The following is a 24,304-nucleotide window of genomic DNA, read 5'->3' as shown; positions in this document are numbered from 1 at the left end:
ACTGTGTGCAATCCACAGGCTGAAATGTTGCAGGGTGGGCTTTTTGACAATCTTCATACTGACAATGCCAAGTAAGAGCAATGAATGGCTTTCATCAGTCTTAAAAAAATTGTTCCTAGGATTATTTTAATCACCTAATGTAATGCTTCCTGTCATGCCATGGACTTTATCTACAAAATACTCCATTCGGTCATGCAAAGAAAATACAACAAAGTATTTTAAACATTTCCATCATCTCTTTAGGAGCAGCTTATATCATAAGTACTCATTCATTCAAGATTTGTCTTTAAGAACATGTCTCATACATTCATTCATCCATCTATCAAATTATGCTGGGTATTAGTTCTTTTTTTTCCTTCTAGGCAAACATTGAAATTTGACTAACTGAACCCAATTCTTCTAACCTTTTAAAAACAATTATGTTTTAATCAAAGCTGACACACTTTTAAGAGCATGCACTAGGATTATTTCTGACAGAAACAGGTTATTTTAATATTCTTCATTAATAAGATGACCATGCTCATTAAATTTTTTAAGAATGCTCTCAGCACAGAAACAAGTACTTAGGAAGGTTTCTCCTACTTAATAAAGGAATACTGATCCTAAACAAGCAGTCAAACTATCATAGGCATTTCTGTCCTTCTCCATCTCTGAAAGTGATTTTAGACTACATTGGCTATGTTCCCACCACAATTAAAAGATAGGCAGAAGGTCGAGGCACAATAAACCCTTCTGGATTTCTAATCCCATAGTCTTTTCATGTAGAAATCGATGGGAGTTAGAAGTCTGAAAAGATACCAATCATGGCTTGGATAGCAACATCTGTCCTCTCTCTGGACTCTAACCACTGACAGGGAGGTCAGCGTGCTAAACCCAGCCACCAAGACTGCCCTACTTTGGTTTGGCTGTGTGAATGTGGGCTCAGACAGCAGTATCCTATCTGCTTATTCACAAGAGGCTTCTGCTTATGCAGTGCTACCCAGCCCCACACAGCATGGGAATACCCTAACAAGAGGGGCTGAATTTGCCTCTGAACAACTTAAGTAAGGACAATTTTTCACAAAGTGGCTTTTGTTCATTTTTTTACAACAACAAACTGAATGTCCTATTATTATTGCAGCACAGCATTCTATTAAATATGAAGCAATAGACATAATTTTTTCAGAGCTACTGTCTCAGTCATTAAATGTTTTATAGACAGATGTGAAGAAAATGCAAGGAAGAAAATAAAAAAACAGGGGTCATAACAAAGATGATTAAGGCAGTGTAACAACAAAATAATCTGCAACATAAATGCAATTGAAACCAACCATTAAAAATAAAGAAATGGAATTGAAAATGCAATGGCTGTTCAAAACTGATGCCTCACACTAGTACAGCTTTTGTGAAAAGAGTAATTCTTTGTTATTATAAAAACAAACGTGGATGGCCCTGGAACTTCCCTGCAACACTATTAAGAAGCACTACAGTTTCTCAAAGTCACTTCATGCAATTTCAACCCTGGAAACTCAGGGAGAAGCCATTCATATTGCTGAGCTGTCCTATATTTTAGGTAAATTTCTGCAATTCTGCAGTTGCATTCTTTTCAGCAGTGAAGCAGTTTTAAAAAGGGAATGTTTTGTACTTGTATTAAGCATGTAAAAAAATGGATATGTTCTAAATTGCATTCCTCACCTTTGTCTTGCATAGGTTAAATACCAATTAATACTTTAATTCTGCAAATGCTTATGCATGTGCATAAGCATTTGCAGGATCAGTACTTCAGAACATTAACTCATTGAGGTAAAACAAACAAAAAAAAAGAATTATGGCTCTGTACTTTAGCAGCATTAACAGAAATAAACGGTACAAGAGAAAGCACTTCAACAAAGGTTATTCAGAAGCAGGAATTAGTAATTGAATTTTATTTCTAAGTTAATTTTACCAATGAAGAACCATGTTTACAACTGTGCCTGTGCTACAGCCAGGATCCTCTCTTCCATGACTTTTATTGTGCCTTCTCCTTGGTGAAAAAGAACCAGCTTATCTCACTGTGAATATAACTTTTTCAAACTCTGTTTTCTTCAGCAGATAATTTAGACAGCAGCATGAGGAAGAAGCTGACTTTCACTTATAGCAATATATAAAAAATTTTTTTGAGTAAAATTGTGTATAGAAATGAAATAGTTCATATTTAAGGCCATTTTTATGATATTATAACCTAATACTTTCACTAATCCTAAAATCATTGAAGGATCTGAGTAGCTAGACAATACAAACACTTTTTTTTTGATCCTTGCAACATATTTAATGAATATTAGTGTGCCAAGGAAACTCGACTCCTTTCAAAAAGGTCTATTAGCAAATTCCAAGACTTTAAAAATTCTTCTTTTGCTCCTATCAGGAAAATTACTGGTAGGTCCACAGACTAGTTCATTCACTGTTGATTAATACTGCCAAAGAGAGCTATCAGACTGCAGGGACATGTATATATAAACTTGACCAAATGCAACTCTCTTCACTCTAATGAACAAATAAAGCAAAGACATCCACACACTACAAACCCATCCATTTCAAACTCAGCAATACAGTCACAACAAACTCTGTCCCCCAGCAGCCAGCCAAAACTATAATATAAACTCAATTCAAAATGCAAGCAATGCAGCAATACTGTTTACCATACCTTGTTCCCCAAGGTTTGTTGTTGTTGATTTGTCATCACAGGATCATACTGCATTTGATCCACGCAGCTAGGCTGTGCCTCCTGCGTGCATGGGTACATAGAAACAGCACCTGCATAGCATGTTTCAGGAGTGAGCATAACTGACTCAGAATTTATCCCACACTCAAGGTTTTCAGGGACTTGCGGCAAACAACTGAGAAAATCCTCAAAGTTGGAAGAAGCAGAATAGGTCGTTCCATCAAAACCTGCTGCAGGAAAATCCATTTGAGCAAAATTAGAAAGCTGTGGCATCATCGCTGTGGGTTGCTTGTAGGGAACAAAGTCTTGCCTACACTCATAAGGGGAAGTGTTTACTTCTGATTTGTAAGAGAACTCAGATGTAGTGGCATGCATGCCAGGGAACACGTATTGCTGGGGCTGCTGCTGTGGGCAGCTAAGAGGCATGCTGATGCCAGAGCTCCAATTTGTGAACATCCCATTGACTTGCATATGTTTCATCTTTTGACAGAGCTGCTGTTGCTGCTGCTGTTGTTGTTGCTGTTCCACAAGCTGTTTCTGGTGCTGATGAAGTTGATGTGGATCTAAGTCTTGCTGTACCATGCAACCTTCATTCTGGACCAAGGGCTGCTGCTGGTTACAGTCTGCATATAAGAAGTCAGATTTATTTAAAGAATCCTGAACATAAGTCAGGATTTCGTCAGTTATGTTGATGTCCCCAATATCATCTACATCAGATAATTCAGTTTTAAAAAACTCCTCATCCTGCTGAATACACTTTAGATCTTCAAAGTCAATACCCAGACTTTTCATGATGCTGTACAAATCACTGGTTTTGTTATCCTGAAAGAGTGCTGCACTGTCTTCAGGAAGTGGAACAGTACTGTCCTGGGAACACTCCATCATCTCCCGTTTGAGAATGTTGTGGTTTCCAGCAGGTAGGAGATTGTCTGTCCAGCCACTGCTAACAACACCACCCAGTTCATCCCTACTGTCTGCAAAGAAGTTCCGCTCAAAAGAAAGTTTATGTGATGCTGGAGGGCAGAGATAAACAGACTCATCTTGCCTTAACATGACACCTAGGAGGGAGTTTGGATCCACAGAATCATTCTGCAGCATTGCTTTGGCTCCTTTTCCCACTGTGCTTTTACTCTTCGGTTGAGAGGGGTCCATAAGGCTTGACATAGGGAAAGAGACCTCATATAACACAGCCTCACCAGTGGCAAACATGAAGGGCAACTTCATGTTACGCTTCCGTAGATGTTCTGCCCCTTCTTCATCTCTGAAAATAAATCAGATATATAGCATGGTACTGTAGTACTAAATAGTTACTCTAATGTTTTTGTCCCCTGGAATTAACATAAAAAATGAACTATTCTATTTGTAGGCATTTTTTGAATTCCTACCTCAACTCAACTTGGCTGAGTTAAACCAAGAGGCAGATTATGAAATAAGGAGCTTATGACTGTAATACCACATTTACATATTACATTTATAATTAAATTTAGATAGCATACACTATTTTCTGTGCATTAGGGCCTGAAATGAAAATAAGTAGGCTTTGTGCCATGCATTAAGCTTTTCTTGGTGTAGCAAGTAAATCAATACTTGAAGTATCTCTTTTCCTCCATTTTACAGACTCCTGTGCAAAAATTATTTAATCTATTTAACAAGGCTGAATTCCATATTATGCAGAACATAGTTCTGCACTGAAATTCAGGACTGAATTTCTTTGTTATTTGTTGTTCCTTCTACACAACTGCAGTTGGATTTCTCAGTTTTTGTTCACTGGGATTGAATATGGTGGATGGAATAACTTCATGCTTCTGCTGCTGATCTTGCTCTTTATAAGAAATCAATCTGTCTAAAGTTCTATGCAAAAGGACTATGCCACAAGTTCTGAAATGTTTGTTAGCAAACTGAAAGAACTTTGGGAATTTGGAATATAAAGGGTATTAATTTAAAAACAAAAATTCCTTTGTGAAATAAACAACCTCCAGTTTTCAGTTTTTGAAGCCTACTACTTTATGCAATGATGACTTACGTAAGAGGTCTTTGCGTGGCAATGATGTAATCTGGTCTTCCATTTTTGTAGACAAGACGTGCATTTGCCTGTACCCAGGCCCATCGATTTTCTTTGGTTAAAAGCCTAAATACAGTCATTCCACTCTCACCTGTCTTCATCACTAAAGAGTAAGCATACCGTTTACTGTCCAGCAAACAAAATCACAAAAACCTGTATGTCATGAAAGGAAATCCATCTGCAGAGCAATTCTACAAATCTCATGTCCTCAATCGCCCAATTCCGTGTGGCACTAACACATTCCCAGTGAAACGGGATGACTGATCACTTCAAGATGTCTAATTTACTGGTAAAATAAAAGTCAAAACTGCAAGATTTCTGCTACAGATTGGCAGCATTCTATATGGGGCTTTGTCCACTATTTCTTCAATAACAGAAATTAATAAATACTCGAACATGCAAATGACAAAAGCATAAGTCTCTCTTACCTTCAAAAAAGTGACAATTACTTAAACAATTAGAAAACACTTAGTTCTGAATCCAATTCTTTCACATACTGAGTGGTTAGTGCAGAGGTACTTAAAAATTTTACGTTACATTCCCACTACCACTAACGATGCTTGATAAACATAGTACATTTTCACGGTACATTTCTGTATTGGGTTTGTGTGGCCAGGTTTTGGTAGCAACAGCGGTGGCTATAGGGGTAGCTTCTGTGAGAAGCTGCTAGAAGCTTCCTCCATTTCCAGCAGAGCAGATCCCTGGCAGCTCCAAGGTGGACATGCTGCTGGGCAAGGTGGAGCCAATTAGAAATTGTAGTAATGACTCTGTGATAACATTTAAGAAAAAAAAAAGTTATTGTGCAGATATAATTGTGGCCAGAGAAGAGTGAGTTGAGAGTATGTGGGAGGGACAGCTCTGCAGACACCAAGGTCAGTGCAGAAGGAGGGGCAGGAGGTGCTCCAGGTGCCAGAGCTGAGATTGCCCTGCAGCCCACGGTGCGGCCCATGGTGAAGCAGCTGTGCCCCTGCAGCCCATGGAGGATCACGGGGATGCAGAGATCCACCCACAGCCCATGCAGGAGCCCCACGCTGGAGCAGGTGGATGCCTTAGGGGAGTCTGTGAACCTGTGGGAGGCCTGTGCTGGAACAGGCTCCTGGCAGAGACTTGCAGACCCATGGAGAGAGGAGCCCATGCTGGAGCAGATTTCCTGGTGGAAGGTGTTTTTAAGGTCTTATTTCACTTCTCATTATCCTGCTCTGGTTTTGTTAGTAATAAATTCAGTTAATATCCCAGATGAAGTCTGTTTTGCCTGTGACAGTATTTGGTGAGTGATCTCTCCTGGTCCTTATCTCAACCCATGAACCCCTCATTATATTTTCTCTCCCTTCTCCAGTTGCAGAGGGCAGTGATAGAAAGGCTTTGGTGGGCGCTTGGCATGCAGCCAGGGTCAACCCACTACAGTCTTTTTGTTGCTGAAACCCAGGGATCATGAGGATTTTGAGATAAGGAGAGTAATTGGGAGAGGTAACAGACAAAACGAGTACCGAGCAATGTCAGAGAGTAGAATTATCACGGGGAAGTTTTGTTGTAATTGTGGTGAAGGGACAAAAGGTGGATTTTGTGCAAAATGTCCAGTTTTGTTCTGTGTTGTGATGAACTTATCTTGGTTTTTGTGTGGGGAGCTTCAGCTTATTTTGGCTGGTTTTGTTGTTCTAAGGAAAGGTTGTGTGATGAATGTGGATTTTAAAGATAATTCTTAAATATGTGATTCACAGAGGTGAGGGGTGGAAGTAATACAATTGCTCAAAACCCCTGCATTTCTAGACAGAAAAATTAAATAAAATGTATAAGGAAAGTCTAAGAATCTAACCAAAAATCCTAGCTACAAAACATTTCTTTATTTTAGTCTTAGCATCAAAAATGTAGCAAAACCAGTTCTTTAAGACAAAATTTCAAACCATTCAAGTTTCATACCCTTCTACTCTGGAACAATTTCTTTGTTATTCTTTATGAAAGAAACAAAACCACCGATGTGCAACAGTGACTGAGCTATACCTGAAACAGAAAACATGCCTAAATAGGTTGAGAACAACCTGCTGAGGGGCAATATCTAATTGTCTATGAGGGGATAAAAGAAAAAAAAATGAACTTTTCAAGTGAAGTCAGTAAAAAATAAGAAGTACCATAATATTCTGAAGATGATTCTGTAAATTCAGAAGATAACTTTGTTATAACAACAAAAGTAAAAAGCTGAGTCCCCTAAATAGTTGTATATCAGATAGCTGATGCTTATTTCCTTAACACTATACTTCTCTCCATAACTGTTACTTAAACCAACTCAAAAGGTCAAGAATTAAATTCAGAAATGTTTGGACACTAGCATGTTAAATCAGAGATTAATTTCTGGTAAAAATCTTACACCAATATCAAAAGAAAATGCTGTATTTAACTTGCTAACAGGAAAGCTATCTTTGGTAGTCCCCTTGCCCAAAGAAAGTTGCTCAAATAGCAGAAGTTGGGTTGAGCAGAAAAGGAAGTGAGAAGAGCAAGATGTGACAGAGACTGGAATATATATCCTAAAAGGGTCTAGATATGAATATAAAACATTTCTTCAGCTAGGGTAGGTTTTTAGATGGAGAGAAAAAACACAGGAAATGAACAGTGTTCTTTTTGTTAACAACCTTTTTTTTTATACTGTACTTCATATTGCATTCGTACTGAAAAAATACTCCATGCTTTGATTTTTCAGCTATTCTTAGGGAATGAAACTTACTTCGGATGTGATTTTCAGCACAATAAAGCATATCAGCTGCATGAATAAACTGGTATCCTGTTCCTCTCATACACAGCTCTGCTTCGGTGTATCCCAGGACAATCTTTCCTCTGGAAGGTAAAACCAAAAAATTGCAACACGGCTGATGAACCAACTCACAGAATGAATGTGAAGCAAATTAATTATGGCTAGAACATTTCAGATGCAAGTGCTAACTACACTTTGTTCCTATATCAATTGTATGCGGAAGCAGAACAGCTCCAATAAAAAATACAGTCCACAAATAATAAAATTTTAACTAGTCTGCCAAGTTGCCTTCAGTGACTAGGGCTGGGTACACAAAACCATTAGATCATAAAAAAAACCAGTGGATGCCTACAGCTGGACTCTCAATTCCATACTATTGAATATATTCACTCCTAGCAGGCAGCTCCCATTGGTTCCAAAGAAAGAAACTATTTTCTTAGCCCTGTTTCTTATAATTTACCTATAGGTGCTTGTGTGTAGAATTAAATAGGGGTTTAACTTAAATTATCCAAAACTTCTTGCCTAAATTAGAATTTTTAGCAGCTTAAAGTTCAAACCCAGGTGCATTTCAGAATTACATCCTGTTTGCTATCGAGTGGTTTGGGACCCCTGTGTTTGCATTTAAACAAGATATGACTCAGAGGACTACTAGTGATAGTCATGTTTGACCCTGGCAGCTAAAATTAGAGTACTTTACTAGAGGCTGGGGAGATGAAACACTTAACAGAATTCATGTGATCTCTGTGCAATACATGATAAAAAGACATAGTCAAAAAGAGACTTAAAGGTGATTTGGAACAAAGAAATGGAGATTCAAAGACAGAAAGGTAGAAAAAGGGGGAAAGTAGGGATGGGGAACAGTATACATAAAAGTGTAAAATGGGACAAAAATTGGAAGTTTCAAGTGAATGAAAATATCAGAGGAAAGAAACACTTGTGTTAACATTTTGTTAACTTTTACTTGTATCAGCTTAGAGAAATAAAACATTTTGGTGTCTCAGTAGACAGAATACCAAGTAATTTAACTGTATCCTATAAGAAGGCATGGAAACCCATATGTGAGACTCCATTGCAAATGAAAGCATTATCAGTCAAAAATAGGAGGGAGAGGAGAAGGAAGGAAGCCAGAGGCTTTTATTTTGATAAAAAAGCATCCTAATGGGCTTCTTGCCATGTTAATGCATAGTAATATTATTTTGATCTAGTAATGCAGTAGTGTTTCCAAATTTTACATAGGGAAAAAAATGGTTTGGAAATAGGTAAAAGTCATACTATAAAAAAAGTACTTAATTTATTTTGAAGAAAAAAACATTTCCATTGTATTTTACACCTATTTGAACTGAAGGAGAAAACATGCATGTAAAATGAAATGAAACACTTGTTCTGTCAGTTCTAAAACCAAATTTCAAGCCAGATTTAACATGAAACTTTTTTGTTCCCTAATTAAATAGTATGCTGTCTTTTGGGTTTTTTATTTTGGGTTGGTTTTGTGGGTTTTTGCTTTGTTTTTCTAACAGTGGAGAGTCAGAGAGCACTATGCCATTTCCAGGAAATAGACTATGGCAAACCCATTTCTCTTTCCTTGTTAGCAGGGCTGAAGAGAAAAACCTTAATAGTTTATAAACAACCATCACTGAAACAGTTTATATACTGAAAGAGTAGCCTGCTTTATATTTCAAATACATACTTGAAACCTATCTCACTGGCAGATTACTAGACTGTTACCAGAATAATTTATACCTACTTTGCATCACAGCCAGTAGGTGTGAAATCCAGTTTGTGTTTAGTTCTGAAGATGAAGTTTTTGGTTCGTATCTCAAGGATAGATGGTGGCTGCAGGGGAGTAGCTACTGCAAACAGAGCAAGCTGAGGAGACAAAGTAGCACCATCCTTCCCTTTCTTGTTTTGTCCATGGAGAAACTTTAATCGTCCTTGAAAATTCATAGCCTTAGGATGAGGAAAAAAGTAATTGTTATATGCTGGAGATACTTAAGAGCAAGATATTTCTGTTTTGATGGAAAACATGTATTTTTCACTTTTTTAAGACCCATCAGATTCAAGCTTTATAGGATGGCATACATAAAAGTTAGCTAACAAGTACAGAATACTGCTGTTATACCCCTGAGTGTGTCACTTCAAGATCTACTAATAAACTTACTGGAAAATTAATTAATGGGAAGATTATTCTGTAAAAAAATAATAATAAAAAAACCCCCCTGAACATGTAGTAAGTAATAAATATCAACTGGGGCTTCTAATATTCTAATGAACATACATACATATAACTATATCATTATTTCTCTTGCAAATGTGTATGTTCAATTTTGCAGTTGTAAACAATTCTATTTGTGAGATATCACAGAGGGTGATAAACCCATACTTGCTTTAAAATCTAAATAATTGACTAACAAAAAAATACATTAAAAAGAGCAAGGACAAACTTTCCCAAATAAGGAAGAACTAGGGTCCTGTTAATTACTATAGCTTATTACATCTCAAGATAGTCAACTTGATACAAGAAAATACTCTTGCAATGCCTTTTTATCTGCAAATCACACAGCACTTTACAAAAGCAGTTGCTTATTTGCATTTTACTGAGGAAACTGGGCCATGAGAAATGAGAGAACTTGCACCTGGTTATGACAACATGTTAAAGGGGAGACATTCACTGTCACTAACTGAAACATTGTGGTTCAAGCAGCTCAGATATCTTTGGAGACTTAACAAATAAAGTAAATTGCTGGACCTCTTGTTATTTTAATGCAGATTTCCAACTTTTAAGCATACGTGGAAGTTTTTATGTAACTCCATACTCACCAGGAATCCAGATGAATTATCCAGAAGGCATCGTAACCTGCAGATGAAATTCCTTTCCATAAAGGAAGAATTCTCTGGAGGAAGTTGGTCTGGGTTATAATAGGTTGCTGGCTGTGAAAACCCATTATCTCCTGCAGGAGAGGATTATTTATAGGGATTATTTTTAGAAGAACACCTAGTGAAGGCTATCTATGACAAACGATCTTCCGTCTCATAAACAAAACATTAGGTCACGACCTGAGCAAGAACAATGTAAGCTGGAAACATCCTCAGAACCTGTAACGATTGTAACACTGAGGTTAAGCATCAGATCTTCTGATGGGATTATGTTTTACAGGCTATGGTATTTGAAAACTGAATGTAATTTATTTTTAAGTGGTTTTTTTCTTTGGGGTTTCTGTTTGTTTGGGTTTTTAATTTATTCATTATGTTTGTCAACAGCCTAGATTCTGGATCAGTTGCAGAGAGCAGAGTCCTCAGCAGAGAACACATCCATGTTCCTACAACAACAGGGTCTATAAAAAGGCACAACACCTATGGGAACTGAGTATTCAAAAACTCAGTAATGGTATCAAAATGTGAAATTTTCCAGACAGCCAGGTGAAAGCAGTAGCAGCAAATAAAAATCAGCAACTTTAGGAAATTGCCACAAAAACCCAATATTTTTCTCTAGTGAAAGCAGAATCACCCTACTAAATAGTGAAAATATTTTTGGGCTCTGCTGATCAAAACACCATAGTTACCTCTCCAGGTACATCTGGAGTACTTGTGTTTTAGGGGTTGTTTGTTTTAAAAAATACTCAAAGCCATGATTGTTAACTAGGATAACAACATGGTATCCTTCTACCTTGTCAGAACAAGCATTTGCTGCTAAGTGGTATTTAGAAAACAGACTTAAACATTTGGAATAAAAAGTAAAAACAGAAGGTAAATCAATAAACTTCTGACAGAATACGTATGTTCTACATGAGGCTACATATACAGAGAACCTACCAGGGCATGACTATCACAGCAAATTTAGCAAAGTGACCTTACTTGCAATACAGATGAAAAACACCGGTTGTTCCCTAGGAATTCATACATGCAGGAAATTGAGAAAAAAGAGCATGTACTCTTAGAGAACCAATTATCAAGTATGAACAAAATAATAATACAGATTTTAAGAACCCATGTTGACCTTCCAGACATGGAGACGAGGTCAGGGAAAGCATGTCACTTAATAATACACCACATTATATCTTCTGGAATACAGTTTTGTTTCTTGAACAGCTGGAAAAACTTACAGATAGGCTCAGAGGTTAGGACAATGGCAAAACAAACCCAAAGTTAAACAAATCATTACCAAAAGCCATTTCAGTTTAATCTCCTATGAATTCAAGGGACTGAACTGGAGCCAAATGAGATTGCTGATGTCTTACCAATAGGCCTTGCAACCTAAGGCCATCTAAATCCAACAAGAATGCTGAGTTATCCAGCTTTTCACATAAAATCAGGAGCTCCTTTTTTTTTCTTAAAAGAACTGCTATGCAAGGTCAAATTTTGCTGAATAAACTTCAAGCTGAGGAGACAAAGTAACACCATCCTTCCCTTTCTTGTTTTGTCCATGGAGAAACTTTAATCGTCCTTGAAAAAAATCAGAATTTTGCAAACTCCTCCGGGAACAAGACAGGACTGGTATGGAGAAAAATAAACCTTTTTCCACCCTACCTGGTAGTGTGTATGAAAAGGGATCAGCTGAAATTACAGCCATCTGAAGAACTGTATTGGCCAGTCACCATTATGAGCAGATCCCACAGGCACAGAAACTCAGGTATTTGTAGTCCAAGATAGTTACCATCTAACTTTGAAATCGGAAAATAACAAATTCCCACACTCGTCATATGGCTGGTTCTCAACAGACAAAGAAAACTTCCTTACTTCCTAGTGCTGCAGATTTTTATTATTATTATTATTAATTGCCTAATTGCTGGTGAGAATTTCCAAAACTTCTGAGACAGTGCTTCTCCAAGAAGCTCTCTGAAGAAGCAATGATTATGAAGAAGGAGCATCAAAGAAACAGCTTGCAAATCCAAACTTATATTTCAAAACTGCCAACTCTGACCAGGTGCAGATCTAGTACCCAAAAAGCAGTGCCAGGGTTTCTGCTGGCATCCTTGGCACTGGTAGGTGTGCCCTTCAGCATTACTGCCACACAAGAAACTCAATGTTATTCTTTTGGTAAAATACAGAGCTGAAATTTGAAGGTTCAGCAAGTCCAGCTGGGTCCTGTGGATTTTGTCAACTTCCATAGTAAAATGCACAGTTTCCAAGAGTGAGCAAAGCTGTGGTGGAAGAAGTGGCTCTTGAGAGGAGGGGAACACAATTCAAAACAGCAGGCAATGGGCTTCAAAACTGAGCCTCCTACACTTGTGAAAGCACTACTGCTGCACTTTTCCAGGCAGACAGAAGGCAGGGAGGTTTTATTGCCAAGATCTTGAAGAAGTGACTCACTGTAAGAAGGCAAAGAATCTTACAGAGCATCTACAATCCTGAGAGCAAAACTACCAGTTAACACGCAGGGGTTAGAACCGATATCCCTCACAAATCTCACACTGGATCTTATCAATACCATGGAGCAATGTGCAGAACATGCAATCTATTAGTGCTTGCCTTTAAACTCAAGACAATATGGTTGCGCAACATGCGAAGTTCAAAAGATAGTCCAGACTTAATGCCCCAAAGCGGATATTTGGGACTGAAAAATCAGAATTTTGCAAACTTCTCCGGGAACAAGACAGGACTGGTAGGAATGTCTGGGAAGCACAGTAACAGCTGAGGAAACCAGTGGTCTAGCAGCATACCAGAGTCTTGAGTGAGAAATAACCAGTCCAGGCTAACTGAAGCAGAATTAGTTCCCAGACTCAGGATGGAATCTGTGCTGAAGCCAGAGCGCAATTATATCTATAAATATCTACATAATGCTAGTTGAATGTATTAAAACAGAAATGGATTAAATTATGAAAAATGGAAGGGATCCTTATGGTCATAGCATTATCCTTTGCTATAAATCTGAATTCAATTTAAAAATCCTCAACATCCAAACATTTTATGCTACTTGAGATTCAAAAGTCATCATAGAATCATAGAATGGTTTAGGGTAGAAGCAACCTTGGAGATCACCTAATTACAAGCCCCTGGCCATGGACAGGGACACATTTCACTGGACCAGGTTGCCCAAAGCCCCATGCACCCTGGCCTTTCAGGAATGGGCACAATTAGCAGCTTTTAGCAAGCTAGAAACACAAAATACAAAACAAAGAATTGTTTGTAATTCTGCTCAGCACTTCTTGTCGTTCAGTCAAATCTGAGGCCAATTCAGCCTGGTGTCATAGTTTTCAGACAACCTTTTGTAAATTCATATGCACTTAAGGTCCATAGAACACCATTTCACTCTAAAGCAAACAGGAAGTCACCACATGAAAATCTGGTTTCTGAGCACCTTACTGTTTGCTGTCCTGAACTCTACTATTAACTAGCTGTGCAGCAGGCCTGTGGAGATTGATCCAGAGATGATATAACAATGTTGACCTCTAAGTGAAAAACTGAAATATACTGAGGTGTGTTACAAGCACAATAACTTTTCTCTATCAAATCATGGCATTTCCATATTCTAAATTTTTTTAGATTGAGTTACTTTAAGAATGACAGGTTTATTAAAAAAAATGGACTTTTTTATGGATTAAAAGAACCCCTATAATCAAGTCAGTGTAATAGAAGATTTTACCTACATATTTAAACAACTGTTGTGCAAAAGGAGCATTAAAATGGAGCAGTTGTCTCAATGGCTTTGTTGTCGTTATGATGCTGGCACATGCTTCCTGTATTACACATAACTACCTGCACCTACACATCATTGCTCTGATACACAGGCAGTGTGATTCTCCTTAGCTGTTTCTCAGTATAGCAGCTCACTTAAGCATCAGCCAGTAACGTGACAACCCTATGCTCTAGCATGCACATTAGTTGATCTTAAAGGCTCCTCTATTTCATCTTTTATTTCTCTTCCCCTTTTATCTCTAAGAGAAGTGCTCGTCTATGTGGCAATGAATGCACTATTCCCTATATTAAGACTGTAATTAGCACATTCTTAGACTGATCAGTCTAAGAAACCTTTCACTTACACTCCAAATTAAACTCCTCCAATTCATAGTATAATTAGTATTTTAATGGTGCTCTACTGTGAATAACAGTGCTTATTTGAAGTGCAAAAATAGTAATTCTCACTGTTGGCTAAATATGTCCATAAAAGTCAAATGAATTTGAAAGATGCTATTTCTTCCTTTCTTCATATAAAATTATCTAAACTTGTTTACATAGACAAATTAAAAAAGCCCAAAAAACAAACAACTAATCAGACAGGAAAACACATTAATTGGTTTTGTTCTCACCTTGTACACTTGGTCCAGAATCTCCTGACTGGGCAGGATTTAATGCCCAATGTAGCTGTCGTTGAAACTCAGGTCTGTCCTCTGTGTGAATCAATTCAAATACACTCTGGTGTATGATATCCGACTATGAACAAAAGGAAAAAGGTGTGAAAGAATGAGAAAAAGAAAATTATATGACCATATGATACAAGTTGTCTGATTGACAATGCTGTTATGAATACAGCAAAATCCATTTTGCTCAGTGGTAAATACATACAATCACATGCATGTGGCAAAGCTTCATGAAACAATTTTTAGCAACACAGAGAACAGCTCAGTTACACCCATGACTGTAAACGTGGGAAACAGTAATAAAAATATTGCCTTAGAAAAAGAAAGTTACATTATGTCAACTATTTCTTTACCTGCTTTTACCTAAGAAGGCCTGGAAATGCTAAGCTTAGGTACTGTTTAAATTATTTAATTTTACACAGTGGTAAATAAAGTACTTGCCAGCTAGTACTTGACTTGACCCACTGTAGATGCTACAGGAACACAAAAGAAGCAAAAGACCCTGATCCAAACAACTGCCAAAACTAAGCCAAGCAGATTATAAACAGTGGATTTGTTTGCCTGAAAGCTTTGTCACTTCTTAAGGATGTGTTAAAACATGTAATTACTAAGATCTTATACCAATACCAATTGTGTGGTTAGGAATGTGATCTAAATGGCAAAGGCACTAAATCAAGGATCAGTGCTTAAAGGAACTTAACAGGGAAAAAGCCCACCCAAAATATTCAAGAAAAGACTCAGTTGACTGAGAAGAGTTAGGATCCCCATTTTTGGCATGTTTCAAAAACCCAACCATTATATAAACAGAAAATACTAAAATAAAACATAGATCTAAAGTAATTTAAATGAACTGGCAAAAGCAGAAGCCTAAGTCAAATTTTGCTATGATGAATTTAATAAAACAACCAGTATTTTCCAGAATAATTGCCAGAAATGCTAATTTTTGTAACTTTAAGACTTCACTTCTATATAATGCACTTAATTTGCTGGCATTACTTCAAAAATGTTATGCCCAAATTTTTTTCCAAGCTTTTTTCTTTTTTCATTCCCCAACACTGAAGGAATATGTAACCCCAGGAATAACAATGGGTTTTTTTTGACATATTTTCTTTTACACAAACTTTCCCCAATCTCTTACCAGTTATCTAAAATTGCAGACCAACCAAGGTTTCTCCCTATTTTTAGACAGCAGCTGAATGTCTATATGCAGTATCCATGGATATACATTGAGAACTATAACTATCATCTTCACATAAAGTAATCCCAGGAGTTTTTTAACACAGGCAGAATTTTCCTGCTATGCCTTGGTCTTTAGAACTTTGGCACCTGGCTTGCAAGCCCAATGAAGTTAGCCATATGTGACCTGCACCATAAATAGCAAAAAGAAATGCTTGTTTTGAAATTAATAATTAAATAAATAAACATGAGCAAGAGAACAAATTCTAAAAATACCAAAATCACCCACTGGATATTTAAAATCTCAAGGCATATGGAAATAATTTTGCATGAAAGGTTTCTATTAAAATAATTACCTTCCCACTGAATTATGTCTCACTCAGCATCATAAACTGGGTAACACCACAGCATAAATTTCAAACAGTTGTTCCAGTAAAGAATAATTAAGTGCGAAAATTTCCTATCTTGCCTAACTCAACTTTGGAAATTATATTCCTGTTGTGCTTGGCCTGACATACTGGCTATGTAAAGCTGATAGAAAAGTAATATGGTTTCAAAGTAATTCAACCTAAAGTACCTAACTGAAATTTTTAGTACAAAAAATATTTTAAAACCCTAAATATGAACACTGATCTTCTCTGAAATTAAGCAAAATCTCTGAAAAAAATAGAAGAAGAAATAAACTTACTTGTTGGAACCCCAAGTAGTCTTGGATAGTAGAAGAGACGTAAAAAACCAGAGCATCTGCTGTAACAACTAACACAAATCCATTTAATGCCTGGGGAAGAAACACACCAATCTGTCAGTTCCAGAGACAAAATTCCGGATAATTATTGTGGCTCTACCTATACTGTAGACCCCCAATAAAATGTGAAGCATGCAAAAGCATATCATTTTCTAACAGCATAAACAGAAGGATCCCTCACTGCATCTCTCTACAGTATACATGTTAAAATGAAGAAAACTGGATCCAACCAAAAAAGTAACGAATTTTTTTTAAATTCAGTGGAGAAAACAAAACCATGTTGAAGACTTTTAAATACTCTTGATTGTACGAGACAAGGGTCAGCAGTATGAACTATAAGTTTATCTAGTATCAACCACAGTTCACAATGCTTGTGTGGTTTAAGCCTTGGATACCCCCAGCTGTCCACAGCACAAACAAGAGCCATGTCACAAACCCAGTCCCCAAATCCATTCTATTCATAGTGCAGATAGGCCACTGTGGAGAGGAAATCAAACTATCACGATCCCCTACATAGCCCAAGAAAACATTTTATAGCTTACTTAAAATAGAAAACCTCGGCACAAGCGGACTGTTGCAAGTAAACAATGTTTTTCAAGAGATTTCCCCCTCCATGGAGCAGCAGACCAGGCGGCTCCACACTCAAAGTCACGCAAAGGGCATTTATCTGAACTCCCAATCAATACAGTCCATGGCAATTGTTGTGATAGCAAACAGTACATTTGTGACTTGGCAGCTCATCTGAAAGGTGCCGATTTACTTCCACGGATTTCAGTCAAGATTTAACAAAAGGCAGTCTCTAGAGGCCAGACTGAGTATATTGTGCCACTTAATTTCCTCAGCTGCATTCAAAGGCAAATTTGGCCAGCATACTCAAAATACTTTTTAAAAAAAACCCTCTTTATTTATGCAGAATTATTGTACATAGTAAATGTAAAGTAAGGGAAGGATGTCCTATATCTTACTGCAAAAAAGTAATAATATATAAATGAAATATTTGATTAAGTGACTGGTCTTTAAATGCTGTGAACCACCCCAATTTAATGTGTAGATATTATTTAATTTACTCTCATAAACCATTGTTAGCTCTAAAAAACTCCTTATACATTTAGTAAATTTTACATGAATAAAGAATGAGTTGAAAAAAAATCAATAGGAATCTGAAATTAAACAGCATAGCCAATCCAAGAAATCTTGAGTGGTTACACAGAATCCTTGGTTTTGAAGAAGCTTGCAGTAATTTCACGGGAGCAGAATGCCGCAATGGCAGGTGCTCGTGTCCTCTGCTGACCTGTTCTGCAGGGCCTTTCACCTCAGCTGTTTGACATAAAAAATCTGCAAGCTGCACAGCATCTAACTTTGTCTCAAATGTTAAAATTGGTTCTTCTGGTCCCTTTCATACAGAGCTATGTACACCTTCTGTACCTGGAATTCAATCAAATTTTGCAGTAGCCCTGGTATGTGGTTCATCTTGAACCAGGATTGTTACTGAGATAGCCATACACATTCTTTAACCAAAATATCCTGTAAAATGCATATATCTGGATATTCCAATAAATGGGAGATGAGTGCTGATGGAGGTTTTCGCAAAATGCAATCCAAAAATAATTATCTTAAAAGCCATAATGAAGTTTCTCAGTGAGTTTATTATTCTGGAGAACTGAAGATATTTCTGCCTCTAAAATACTCTCAATGCTCCTAATAAAAAGGTAATTACAAAATTGTTCATTACTGGTGAGAATTAAGCTTTAAAAATTTCTTAGGGGTCATCATTTGTCTTGCACGTTTTATCATAAACTTGCTTAGGCTGTAATATATTTTGTATTTAAAATAAGAATTTAAAATAAGTTAAATATTTTACAGGAAATGTAGCTTGATTTTTAAGGAAGGCACATTTATGTATTTGATCTTTACTTCCACAATCTATTGGGTTGGCAAGAGAGTTTCTACGTCAGAAATAAAAGTCAATTTTCTGTTTGTTAGGAATCTGATGAACAAATAAAAGCAAATACAAACAATAGGGTGTTTATTCATACCACCCTGGCAAAACCAAAAAAAGTAGGGACATAATAAAAGAGAAATGTTCATCATCAGGTATAATTTATTGACACCTGTGTAACACAAAAGACTTCTGAACATAAGTGGAAGGGAAGGATTTGATCAATATTTACAACTTACTGATTCCCACTACCTTCTAGAAAATTCCCAATTTCATCACACTTATGACTTGTTACATAACCTAAGAAAACTCTATCTGCATATTCATTTTCATAATTTTTTTCACATATATAAAATATTTACAAAACAAATTCATTTAAGAAAGTCGGTAATTTACTTACTTCCCAAGAGGGGCAGAATTTACAGTAATAACGATATCACCCATTTAATTTTCATACTGGAAAAGAGTTCCCTCATATAACTTCCACTCAGAAGTCATAAAAAAACCCCCTATATTTCAGATTTGTTTAAAGCTGTTCTCCAGCAGTGACTCTGTAACAGTTCATTGTCATACTTTATTAAGGTTAGAAAATGAAATACATGTCCTAGTTTTTTTAGTTGGTTAAAAACCAATTTTCAATTAGCATCAATTTAAAATAATTGTTTTGTGGGAGTCTTAGAACCTGTTTTCATTCCTAGTCTTTGAACACTGAAATTAATTTTGTTTTAAGCAAACAATTGGCTCTGACTGAACAATTTGCCACTTTTGATAGATACATCAGTGTGAAACCTGTGTAGAAAACAGACTACCAACATATTTCAAACGGAGCTGCAGGTCTCCATAAAATCTATTTTGTGAAACTAGTTAGAACATTGTAATACCTATAATTGTAATTTCTTGAGTTTAATCTGGACTTGGTAGTATATAATTATCCATATGCTTTGACACTCTAGGACATTAAAACAGGCTATATAATTTTTAAAAACCCACACTTTTACAATTAATATTTTCCATTGGTTCATATAAAAGTTATTCCAAGTATTTTAAAATTTGTCCTGGATCTATGTATGTTGAGTTCTTTCAAACCACTGAAAAAGCAAGATATTTCACCAAGCCCAAGGTCTTTTGAGGAGAAATTGTTTCTTTCAGACAATTAATCACCAAATTTACAGTAAATTAGTAACCTATCTGGCCCTTATAAAAACTGTTCCTTTATATTATCATCTTTATTAACAACAGATGCAAAGAAATGGGGGACCTCCCCCCCAACAAATGACTTAGAAACATTGAAAAGGAGCCCATATTCTAACATCCACTCCAAAGTCACTACTACCAAAGAAAATGCAAGAGCTGTTTAATATTACCCTTAAGAAAATGAAGAAAGAATTTGACAATAAAAAAAACCCACTTTTTCTATCTCATCAGTGAGCATCTAGTATGCTAAATACTGGTGTTTGTTTTTTTGGTTTTTTTTTTAATTTAAATCTTCATACAATATGTCTATTGCAAAACATACCTGCAATAGGAGTTCTCCTTCCAGGATCTGCATCCCTTCTCCACATTTTCCTGTTCTAGAGGTTTCCTGAATGCCATTTCTTTCTGGTCTGGTAGAGTTAGAAGATTTTAATGCAACTAGAACAAAGAAAATAAAAAAAAAAAAGAAACCTGATCAATCTTTGAAAGGCTTAATAGAAATTTAGGTAATGATGTGCTATTCTGTGTAAGAAAAAAATGTATTTAAATATATATATTATAAATTCAATCTAATGAAAAAATTTTGTTTCATGTCAAAATTTTTCCTTACCTTTAGAGTGAACCCCCCAATTTTGCCATTGCTCTCTTTTCTATATTATAATACTTTCACAACAAAATCAGTATTATTGCAATCAGTGCAAATCTCATTATTTTATACCTTTTTTTCCTTCTTCTCCTTCTCTTTACTGTAAGACTGACTTCTAGTTTGTCATTCTTGTGACAAACAAAGGGCCCTTTTGTTTTCATAGGCCAACCTCCTACAATCTGATAACAACTCTGTGTTAAGATATGCAAACACTTGCACTTACTCTTATCCCACCTAATATCAGACATCAAACTCTGGTTCATCAGACAGGTAAGCCTGCTCTAGACCTAAAGCTCCCTTCAGGGAAAGGAAGGAAAGAAATATGAGCCCTAAATTCATGCTACATATTAAAAAAAACCCAACAAAGCAAAGAATGGTATTTCAAACAAAAAGGTGTGGTTATATTCTTTCTTAGTTAAATTTTAACCTTTTAAACAACTAGGCACTTTTTCCAACTTCAGATAAAATACTATAACAATGAATCATCATTATTCAGATCACAAATATATCCAATTGAAAGAGAAAATTACTCAGTGACTAAGAGAGGAAAAATCAGACCATATTGCTATGAAGTTCCTGAAAGATATTCCCATCTCTGCATCCTTCTAATAAACAAGATGCTGTCAAATAAAACTACATACTCAAAGATCATCCATAAGTCAGAATTTACCTACTTTTCACCATTCCAAAACAGGGGAGCAGGGGTGGGGAAGAAGTCTTCAAATCTGAAATTAGTCTGAGTAGGTCTGTAGTGTCTAAACAGCTTAAAATTACTTGAGCAATTGTATCTTAAACCTTTACCATAAAACTAAAGGCCACCACCTCCCAACCCAAAATTTCTATGCTGAAAAGCAAGGGAAAGATATAATAGAATAAAACTACAAAAACAACTCCACTTCAGTAAAATACAACAGCTTCTCATAACAATGGGATATTCACTCTAAATTTCAAATTACTTTTCAACCAGCTGAAAACCTTCATTTTTCCACTGATCAGAACTTTAGTTAAGAATCCTGGAGAATTTCTGTTCACTCACTTTTAAAGTACATTAAATGATATTTTACACTACATATATTAACTGAAAGATAGATTATGCCTTTCCTGTTTTTTTAAGCTATCATGGCAGCTAAGAACTTTCAAGCCAGACAGTTTTCATTAAAATATACCTCAAAGGCACCATAGGGAAAAATGTGTTCTATGGAGACATTAACTGATTAATCAGATCAGAATGTATCTAAGGGTTTGCTTTGAAATTAAAACCCTGATGCTGTTCTTCCTACAAGGTAGTAAAAAGTCCTGCAACAGGCCACACAGAGTTGCAGTTGCACATTTGTGTGAATAGGTTATGTAGCCAACTTTTTTCTGAGCATTATTTCAAAAGGATATATAGAATATTCATTAAACACCCCTGAAGCCAACAGGCAGTAGAGGAAAACTTTTTTTAAATTTATATTGTATGATTATTGAAAAAGTCCACATTCAGCTGTGAAAGCTTCAAGTAAAGATGCCTAATCACGCTTGCCATTCTGCAAAATACTATATGTCATTATATACCGGTGGGATTTTTCTTTTGTAATGTCTGATAGAATAAAATCCTGTCTGATAGATAACATCTATCAATTAACAGAGCTCCTGAGCTCAAACGTAGCCAATACATTGGTGGCTATATTCCTCCTGACTTTCAAGGTGCATAAGAGGTATGTGTGAAGTTAAACATTTTCCTGAATTGGAACCTACACCTTTTGCAGAAATCAGAAGGTGGAGGGAATCAAGCTGTTTACAACTAAGGCACATGGAAAATTGCCAACAATCTGGATTAGTAAAAATGGAAGATAACAGTGGAAATTAGAGCTGTATATCCATCATTGGTTAACAACTCCCGAAAAAAAAGAAACAAATCCAAATTTACCTTGTTCTGACAGATAAATCACAGGTCTGTTAGTGCCTGCTACAAGCCACCCAAGTCCCTGGCACTGAACAACCTCATATACTAGGATGCACACTTGAAATGTGTGGTTCTATACAGTCAAATTGAAGGCTACCAGCAACACGAAACTTTACAGCACAGGAGGACCACCTTGCCAAGCGGCAATTTTGAACAGACTTAGTCACAGCACACAATGATGTGGCTTCAGAAATACCAGCTAGAGATATAATAATAGGTAATGGAAAGGAGAAGTAAATCTTAAAAAGCATAACTCAACCAAAAGTAATATTACAGTCAACACCACCTAGCTTAAAATCAGCCATGTGTGTTCAGCTAGTCCTCATAGTCTATCTTACTCATGGTATCAGACAAAATAATCTCAATAGTTCATTACTTGATAATCTTTGAATATCTGAATTAAATAGAATTCATTTCAGGCTATCCCCTCATAATTTTATTACACAGGAAATTAAAACACGGAAACTCCCCCAGAGTAAATAGGAAAAATCTGGACACATATTCTAGAATATATTCACTACCAAATTACTTCTCAGAATTTCCCATTAATAATTTTAAAGCATAAAAAATAAAGCAAATTTGTTTAAACTTGTAAAAAAGTGAAAAAACCAAACCCACAAACAAAGAAACCCCAAACCAAAAAGATCTGTAACACAATTTTAGCAGGAGGGCTGGATTGTAAGCACCTGCTTTCCAAGTAGGTTAATGACTTCATTTAATCCTATGTCCAGCAATAAGCATCATTTCCATTGCCTAAAATTCCCTGATTTGAAGTAGAGGCTGAATCCCAAAGACAACTAGATAGTGACATTTAATAGATTTTTCTAGACATAAAAAAAATTTATATATTCTGATACATTTGTTCTATGATTGTGAAATGCTTTAGCACCCAAACCAGCAAATGTAAAAGACAGCTGCTTTTACATTATATCTTCAAAGATAAATTAAATAACAATGATTACATCAGTGTTTACCAGCTTCTTATCTCTGGTTTTAACCATGACATTCAGATGATATGTGCCTTATATGGAGAGGTAGTGTACTTTATCAGACTAACACTGTGGCGTGGAGGAAAAAAAATGTTTGACATACAACTACTTCTTCAGGTCTGAAATTGAATTCTAACTACTGCCAAAAGCCATCTTTCATTTTAAAACCATGTAAATGTTCATTAAAAAATTATTTTCAATACCTAAAGACAACAGGTATTAGGTGATCTTCCTTCTTTCCAGGGACCAACAGTCAGTATAAGAAACTGCATGAGTTATAAGCAGCTTGCTGAATCAACTAACAGTTCATGATAGATTAATTTCATTAATTATCTGCTGAGATATTCAGAAGGTAATCTAACATGAGGAAAATTATTGATTAAATTATTGAAAAAATAAGTCTCATTTAATCTCTGCGCTGTCCTCCAAGTGAAACTCTATTTCAAGATGAAAAAGGCCTTTTTCACCTTCAAACACTTGATGTCTAGGGTTTATACTTGATCAGTATGCTCCCCTCAAGCTTTAACCCACAACCAGTGTCCTCTTCCTTCCAGGCTGTCACTCCTGTTCTCAATAAGAACCTTTGCCATGACTTCCTCACTTGACAGGCAGCTGCTCTGAAGTCCCAGCTCCACTGTTTCATCCACTTCAGCTTGCAAAATCAAAGATGAAGCCATCTGTAGCTACCAGAGCACCTTTAACAGGAATCTTGTAAATGATGATTCCTTACTCTCTTTAGCAGAGAATCACAAAATTGTCACAGAGCAGGTGCAAAGACACTCTACTGATGCACTTGAGAGGGCCCTACCTGTACTAATTGTTGCAAAGTTAATAAAATAACTGGAGATGCAGAGAATTCAGCATAAGGTATATATGTTAGCAACTATCTA

At 36.3% G+C, this 24,304-nt stretch overlaps 1 protein-coding gene across 1 annotated transcript in view; it reads right to left on the bottom strand.

Annotated features, from left to right (window-relative positions):
- AHR (aryl hydrocarbon receptor) overlaps window positions 1-24,304 on the bottom strand; it is a 62,745-nt gene that overhangs the window by 3,368 nt on the left and 35,073 nt on the right. The window contains exons 3-10 of the mRNA XM_082296403.1: window positions 20,157-20,272; window positions 16,645-16,734; window positions 14,730-14,853; window positions 10,303-10,433; window positions 9,230-9,432; window positions 7,459-7,568; window positions 4,704-4,845; window positions 2,663-3,941 (exon numbers count right to left, since the gene is read on the bottom strand). Of these exons, the coding sequence (XP_082152529.1) occupies window positions 2,663-3,941; window positions 4,704-4,845; window positions 7,459-7,568; window positions 9,230-9,432; window positions 10,303-10,433; window positions 14,730-14,853; window positions 16,645-16,734; window positions 20,157-20,272 (2,195 nt within the window). The remainder of the gene's footprint in view (window positions 1-2,662; window positions 3,942-4,703; window positions 4,846-7,458; window positions 7,569-9,229; window positions 9,433-10,302; window positions 10,434-14,729; window positions 14,854-16,644; window positions 16,735-20,156; window positions 20,273-24,304) is intronic.

The sequence above is a fragment of the Coloeus monedula genome (assembly GCF_965178545.1).
Source record: "Coloeus monedula genome assembly, chromosome: 1".
NCBI classification, from domain to species: domain Eukaryota; kingdom Metazoa; phylum Chordata; class Aves; order Passeriformes; family Corvidae; genus Coloeus; species Coloeus monedula.
Note: the sequence above shows the minus strand (reverse complement) of the source record. Positions and strands in the feature narration are given on the sequence as shown.